General features: G+C 37.5%; 1 protein-coding gene across 3 annotated transcripts in view; it reads left to right on the top strand.

Moving 5' to 3' along the window:
* The first annotated feature begins 3,455 nt into the window (after nucleotides 1-3,455).
* The window catches only part of LOC126391718 (intermembrane lipid transfer protein VPS13B-like), a 347,897-nt gene continuing 342,924 nt past the window's right edge, over nucleotides 3,456-8,428 (top strand). For 2 of the 3 annotated variants that reach the window (XM_050046621.1, XM_050046623.1), the window contains exons 1-3: nucleotides 3,456-3,586; nucleotides 4,759-4,917; nucleotides 6,629-6,772. In XM_050046621.1, coding sequence (XP_049902578.1) covers nucleotides 4,771-4,917; nucleotides 6,629-6,772 — 291 coding nt within the window. In that variant the 5' untranslated portion in view covers nucleotides 3,456-3,586; nucleotides 4,759-4,770. Of the gene's footprint in view, nucleotides 3,591-4,758; nucleotides 4,918-6,628; nucleotides 6,773-8,428 lie in introns of all 3 variants that reach the window. The other variant, XM_050046622.1, reaches the window with a different exon arrangement.

Here is an 8,428-nt window from a genome sequence, read left to right as displayed (position 1 = left end):
TGATAGCATAATTGACTTGCAAAGCGGCGAGAGGAGTCACCAGCGCAAAAACAGCAATTTATCCAAGGAAATGAGACGTGGTCGACACTGTCCACAGATTATTGTTTGGGGAAATGACCAAGGGGCACAAATTATTTGCTTGCATTACAAACAAAAAATAAAATAAAGTTGATTTTTTTGGACACTGTGTCAGACCTATATCGACATATTGCCCCTTTTTACTGAGCATGTTCATAATTTATAATAACATCAATGCCACTCAGTTGAGGAGACAGCTCGATTCTGCAAATTCAAATTTGGGTCGGTTCAGATAGTTTAAATCATTTATTCACACAAGGTAATTATTATAGAGACTATCATAGGAAGCAGGTTCACGGGGAAATGGTGAGCGCTCTGGACGCCATGTGTAAACACTCTGGTTTAGATAGATTTCTGTAAATACAGATACAATTTCCAGAATTTGGATTTCATCCAACTAACCTTTGGTCGGCCACTGGTCGGATCAAAATGCGCTTGAATATTAACCATCAGAGCTGTGGCCTGCGGCCGAACAAGATGATCCATAATATACATGAGCATATATATTTTTACAATTCGGTGAAGACAAAGTAGGATTCTCTCCCTCTGACTCACTCCTCATCTCTCTGCCTGTCTGTGTAACTTGGCCTTCAGGCCTGTTGTTTCATGATTTCACCGGCCATTACTGGCTACTGAGGACTCGTTTAAAAGCCTGATTTTCACCTGACAGCGCAATTAATTGCTTGAAAAAATAGCATTTATATTTAATGGCTTTGAAAATAGGGTCTGGAACAAGTGCTTACAGAAACAACAGATGATTTAAAACGGCGTTCATTGCTGCTGAGAGGCCATAAGGCCCAGTTTATTACGCACTGCAGGCTTTTCTAATTATTTTCTAAGTGGAATGGCAACAACGTGCAACGTCTTCAACAAGCACATATTTACAAAATAACAAATGAGCTTCTCAATAATCATCCGGGGGGGAAAAATCGTAATTAGTCACTTAAAATGAAAAACTACAAACGATGTAAATCGTTTCAAATGAAAAGATGGATGTAATAATATTACTAATAATAATGATAATTATAATAATAATAATGATGATGATAATAATAATAATAATAATTTATTTGAACATAATTCAAAGTTACTTCTATACATTGTATTTATATCTGCATTAGCCTATTTTATAGTGAACTAATTTTGCAGTTTCTAATCAACTTAAATAAACAAAATAATCCCGAAGCCTAATTACCTCATAGTGTATCACTGAATTCATGATGCAATTGTGACTGACGCACATGATGAAAACATTTAATTGAAGAGCAACATTCTTTCAGCAAGTCCTCAAACAAGTGAACGAAACTTTCGCAGACTGGGTTTTTAGACAAGTATATGTATCTTAGCTCGTCTGAATTCATTTTTATTTTAATTTGTTGGGACCGACTGGAAACAGGCAACTGATTAGTAAGATTATTCAACTCAACTTTGTCTGACAGCCTTAACTTAAATACTGTCCTGTGGGGGAAAAATCCATAAATTTTTATCTGTTCTGAAAGATCACATTATCTAAAAGGAGCAACAACAGAACAAAATAAGTCCTCATTATTTAATTCATCACTGGCTTTGAAGGCGGAACATAAAATGTATCCAAAGGCACCGAGTTAGTTTCTTTACCACACGAATGCCAAGTCTAGCCTAAATATTTATGTATGTTGTGTATAGCCTATAGGATGATTTCACTGGATTAAACCTAGTGACTTGTCAGTCTTGGCACAGAACTTATAAAGATAAGATGATGTCAAGTACTGTCTTCGTGACGTTGGAGCACATCTCTGCCTGACTTCAGAATAATGACAGTACGCACCCAGTTGGCAAAGAGTGGACAGTCACATGGTGAACTTCATCGGTGACCGGCCTGTGTGGACTGTGTACTCAGGAAGCTTTATCTAACTGACAGGGGAGAGACTGCACTGACAGGCCTACGAGCCCTGCTGCTCTGACTTCATATGATCTCCATATGACCCTCAGCGGCCTGTGACAGACATCCACTTTTTATATCAGCCACAGTGCCTCTAACGCCACAGTCTGAGAAATCCCAATTTGAATGGACTCTGATATGACAGATAATCACAATAATAGAGGGACTTTTCTTTTTTAAGGTTTTTCAAACTATAGACAAGCATATGTGTATTTGACCTTGCAGGTTTTTACTTATCTATGAGCTCTAACTGTCTGGCTGTTGAAAACGAGAGGCAGCAACAGACAAGTGTAGAAACAAAAAGAGTTAAGAGAGACATATTTGACATAGGTGAAGGAGCTATTATGATCAAGTTTTGATGTCTCCAGGTTTATAATAAAGAGCCCAACCCTGTCTTTCACTCCGATATTATATTTGTCTAATATAGCTACCAGGTTTTAGTGACTTCAAGGTCATGCATGGTGCTGAAACAACAAAAGACGGCGAGGGACAAATAAGCAATAGCCCGAGTTTAGTTTTCATTGTTGTTTAGTATTCATTACCCATAGAATTTACCACCGCATTTTGATTTACACTAGTCTGAAATTTCAGTGAGCCTCCAACTCCTCAACATTATAATGAAACGTCATCTCATATTTAGATCCGATACTCATGTGAGATTGTGCTAGATCAGCCCCACAATAAACTGTTCAGAAACCAGACACGTCACCTGTGTGACCGAAATTTAAAGATCAGTCTAATTTAGCCTTCATTATTCACTTTCATTGACTTTTCCACTAGTATCGGTCTCGGTAGGCTATCTCTGAACTTGAAATGAAACCAGTGTAGGTTACATGACGATGTCTTCGTCTTCTTTTAGTTTTCTGAAAGAAAGAAAGAAAGAAAGAAAGAAAGAAAGAATTACATTTTAAGAAAAAGTTGCCTACATACTAACACTTTCAGTGGCTGCTCATTCTCAAGTTTATTCCCTACTGTCTCAGTAAAGGTGAGCCGCCACTGATATACAGGGGGCCGGGGCGTGCGAGAGAAATGATGAATTTTACGTGTAGTGGTGCCTTCTCGTGCTCCTCGTAAATCCTCCCACAAAGAGGTTGGTGGTGTGATTACAAATACACGTTGCTTAAATAGGCCTGTCATTCAAGTAACTTTGAAACACCACCTATGTGATGCTATTTATTTATTTTTTGACAAACTGGAACGACGAAACCAGGTGCTGCAGCAACCGCCTTCGAAGGAGACAGTGTGCATCACTCATTTGCTTGATATTCTCATGGATTGCTGTAAATGGGTCTCCGAAGCAGTCATCTGATCACATTTCACACACCCACGTATTCGTATTAGCCCACAGAAAATTTCTAGTGTCTCGCTTGTCACTATTTTTGTCTCATATTTGTGCACTGAACCTTGAAACTCATATTTCCGACATACACAAAGGCAACACCAAACATACGGAAGCCGCGTTGCTGTTTACTGATGACGTTTAGGCTGAAGCCATTGAGCGATGTGGCTAACGTTAGTTAACAGGATGAATTTGCTATAATACACGTCAAATTTAGGAAACAGCTTCAGGATACAAGCGGGAGATAAGTAAGTAGGTTTCCTCTATATTTATCCGTGGCTACGCTTTTTAGTCAGTCAAACGAAGCTGGGGTGACTTCTTCTTAGCAGTTAGCTTGTCCTGTTTGCTATGCTGCTCCTGTGTGTTTAGCTAGAATGACAGGAGAGCATAGCTAGCCTCTCTGGCTAACTATTCCGCAGTAAGTTAAATTTCTTAATACGACACTACGACACTGCCTCATTTTAGACACCCGCTTATATTCGTTATGGTGTTATGCGTTTGGAAACGGAGTCCCGAGCTGCTACGTTAGTTGCATGCATAAAAAAATGATGTTTCATTAGGAAGCAGGCTAATTCAGGCACTCGAGAATTAAACTTGTACCACTTAAAAACAATGCCACCGAAATGAATAAAAAAGTTAGTAAGACATTGTCCTGCAAACCGCGCGAGCAGAACTATCGTTCAGTTTCTGCTGAGTGTAAATATCTGTACCGTTACATGACCAATAATAGTTACATCTTCAGCTTACCTAGATAAAACTCTAATTTACAATTTGGCAAGTTTTGCATACATAATATCTGTGACCCTTCCATTTTAGGATAAGTAAGTAAATACGTAGTATACGTTTATTTGTATAGCACCTTTCAAGAGCAGGCGTTAGAAGTGCTTTACAATTAAAGAAAATCAAATAAAAGACAGAGCTCCAGACATGAAATGCAGACATAAAGAAATATAGTAAAAAAAAAAAAAAAAAGTATATGGTTAAATAAAATACAGCAGTCTCTGTTTGGAGCCTGTAGTGAAGAGCAATAATAGGCCTTTTTCGAATAGATATCTTGACTTGTGACAGGTGTTCCCAATATCATTAATTATGGCTGCATTCCATTAAAGTGTCACAGTAAGCCTTGCCAGTAAGCTGGCATGCACAGTACTGCTGTTTTGGAGTTAGCACACATAAATGGAATGCAGTCATCTTCAATAATGTTATTATTATCACCTGTGCTCTTGTGCTATGACAAAAACATACATTGGCTGTGAAAAATGACTTATCAGGTCTTTCTTCAGAAGAAGGAGTGTTTAAAAAATATGTAATACTGGAATATAATGGCAAAAGGAGATTAAATATTAGTATTATAATGTACCAATAAAAACAGTGTTGAATGACATTATAATGTTTTGTTTAATGTTTGATGCGTGTTCAGGATAGGGACAAGATGTTGGAGTCCTATGTCACACCGCTCCTGATGAGCTATGTGAACAAGTACATCAAGAATCTGAAGCCATCTGACTTGCAGCTGTCTCTCTGGGGAGGAGATGTGGTGCTCAGCAAGTTGGACCTGAAGCTGGATGTGCTGGAGCAGGTACTGTATGTTGTATGCATCCTCTGCTTTCTTTAACTTGTTCACAAGACCAAGACGAGGCTTATTGGGATGACACATACTGTATTATCTCATTTCATGGTACATAATGAAAAATGTGGTAATTTTGTTTGCAGGAATGCCATGCAGTTCCGATGGATGATAGTTATGAGCTAGGACTCAGTGCTTTTAGTGTTTTATATCTACAGTTTATGGGTCATATTGCTAAAGCCATACAGGTTCTTAGAGTACCATTGTCTTTATGTTAATGTGGATTTAAGTCCTATCCGTTCTCTTTACCAAATCTCTTTCCTGCATATATTTTCTAATTTTAATAATCATATTTTTACATTTTATGTATTCATTTTTGAAGCTATGGATTTAAGTTGTGTTTGCTCATACCTCTGTTATTTCCATTGTGATGTTGGATTCACTGCACTTTTGTTTTTTGCTTTTGTTCATCAATATTGCAATATTGCTACAAGATACAGTTAGGCTAATAATGGCTATCATCTCGTAGTATTTTGAAAATGAGTGATTTTAGTGTTTTGGTCCCTCAATTCCCAGCTGAGCATATAAACATGACAATGCTAATATTGCAGAATATCTTTACAATAAAGTCCGAATTCAAGTTGCTTCACTTAGATAAGGTAAAGTAAAAGGTTTTAAAAGGTGTAAAATGTGTGAAGGGTAAGCATGTGCCCCACCAACATATTTTTTTCCATTCAGTTTACATCCTAGGTACAGTGAATTTAGTCACAGCCAATTGCCTTGACTAGTGAAAAAAGCAGCAATGCTGCTCAGCCAGGAACAAACACAATATCTTCACTGTCATTTTGTTATTTTGAAGGTGGTTGACAGATTTACTATATATATATATTACTATATATTTTGCTCTGCGGTGTTATTTTGACACAGTGTTCTTTTATACACTTGTAATGTCTGGATTAGATCAATCTGCCATGAGTTAAATAATTTTCTTTTCTCTTGAGTGGGTTCTGACTGCTTCTGAAGAGCAGACCAAAACACTACCTAACCCTACAAAGATTGTGATGAAAGTTCTTATTGGAAGCAGCTTTGAGCCAACCGACAGTGGGAACTGTGTTAGGATTTTGAAATGTAATGCTATGTAATGCTATGTCAAAACCCTGGCAGTTGTCCTTCCTTTGCCATTCGTATATTGCATTTCATTTGGACAGTACCTCTTTTGAACTGTGCAAATAGGGATCATCTTCTTAATATAAAGAGTAATTCTTAGTGAAACATTGGGGTGCAGTCTATCAAGAAGACAGACTGTAAATATCTGACAGCTTTTTCACAGAAATATGTTTGGTTATTAGTTTTTGTGTGTATAAAACTTGTGTGTAGGCAGTCTGGTTTCATGGGACTCGTTCTCACACAGAGTACTTCAAGATGCAGAACAGTGATTTGTCTGCTTCAGAGAAATTCTGACAGAATTAAAAGCCTGACCAATATGCAATCTGTAGCTGTTGCTTTTACCGTCCTCTTGTCTTGAAATATTAGTTTCAAATAGGTGTTTAGAAAATGGGTGGATGGAGGTTCCAAATGTTCTTTAAGCTTCAGCAGTCTTATCACCACATGTCCTTACAATGTTGTCTGCATTGTGGATGTACTACTATAGTACAGATTATTCTAACTGTAGTATCATAGCTATCTGTTGTTTTCATATTTATATTTCTTTGCATATTTATAGGAGCTGAAGCTGCCCTTTACATTCATGAGTGGTCACATCCATGAGCTGCGTATCCATGTACCCTGGACCAAGCTAGGCTCGGAGCCCGTAGTCATCACCATCAACACCATGGAGTGCATCCTCAAGTTGAGGGATGGAGCACAGGTTAGTTGTTTACTAGTATGACAAGCACATTATTCTTTACTCCACTTCAGGGCCAAAACAGGGCTGGCCAGATCTTCCTGTTATTTATGTGAAATTCCACCCCATGCCAAAGTTAAGCTCTCTCATTCCATTTTCTTACTGTGTTTTCAAGAAGTTTCATAATGGCCTTTACTTAAATAAACAAATGCAGATTTAATAACAAAAAACAAAACATGTTGAGCTTTTTGACCCAGGCAAACTCTATACTGTGCTGTGACCAAGGCACATTATCATCCTGACTTGGTGTAAAATCATGTGAAGAAAAACTACAATCTACCATATCAGTTTCAGTTTATGTTGGTGTGTGTTAACTGTTTTAAGTACAGTTTCATTTATATGGTCTTGCATTTGCATCAGTGACCTGCAAAACAATTTAGGTATTGTTTAGATACTGTAAGTTGTTTATTTAAAAAAAAAATGAAATCACAAGTATTTTTATTTTACTACTTGAACTCTAGCTGTTTCGCAACTCAACTACATGAATCCCTCTGGCCTTAAAAACTTTTATGTCCCACTGCTTGTGCCACCCAGTACTCTAAGTAGGTTTGGTGCTTAGGCAAGGGTGTGCTCATTTGGCCCAGTGTGTCTGGCCTGGCAACTCTGATTCAAAGGTTTAATAATTGTCTGGTATGATGACAGCCCCCTCATACAAGCATCTAAGTAAGAATATGAGTCTTGGTATTTTAAATTGGGAGTTTATTATGGCCTATTTTATTACAGCCACACATTTAACTGCAGTGCTTAAATTTTTTAAAATTTGACACAGCTTAGTAGCCATTATCTTTGTCTTTCTTATCCATGCTTAATCACTCTGATGAGAAATGCATTGAAAGAAAAAATAGAAAAGCAAAGACACCAGAAGCAAGTAAACAACTGCCTTCTTTAGGGAAAATTATGACTTTGTACCTTTTTAAAACAGTATTTGGATTGAAATCTACATTTCCAAAAGCTTTTAGGAAAAAAGAGTGCATTAGGGAGTGCTGTAGTGATAGTTCACGATGAGCAATGAGGAGCACATTTCAGAATTTGGGGATGGAAGTGTGTTGTCATCCATACTACCAGAATTAACTATTTGCAAATGCTCTTTTAGTTCATCAAGAGATGCATCTGCCTTTATTTTTTATACAGATGGATTCCATCATACAACATATATTAGCTATTGTTTTCCCCATCTTTTTGTCATTTAAAAATTGTTGGTTCTACTTTGCCAATATGATTTCCCTTCAGGAAAGCACAGTACTCTCACTCACCACATCTGTCTCTTACACAGAGGGACAGCTTCATTGACCACTGACCAAAAATATTTAAGGAACTCAAAACTAAGGAGTGACTTTACTGAATTTGACTAGCGCTATTTACTCCTTGGCCATCTCCATCTTTAGCATGTCATCGCTCTCTTTTTTAATTTAGTCTCAAAGCAGGATCCAGTACTTCTCATTAGTAGGATTTAGAATTACATTAATAAATTATAGCTGCTGCGCAGCGATGGGTCGGGTCCGGGCATTTTTAGGCAATTCTGAGCAACAAGCAGAAGAATTGGAAGACATTTAGGAATTTAGCAACACAATCTGCCTTTTGCATCAGCTGAGGCTTGAACTCACAACCTCTGAGACTAAG

Source organism: Epinephelus moara, chromosome 6 (genome assembly GCF_006386435.1).
Source record: "Epinephelus moara isolate mb chromosome 6, YSFRI_EMoa_1.0, whole genome shotgun sequence".
NCBI lineage: Eukaryota > Metazoa > Chordata > Actinopteri > Perciformes > Serranidae > Epinephelus > Epinephelus moara.
This window is presented reverse-complemented; position numbering and strand designations above follow the sequence as displayed.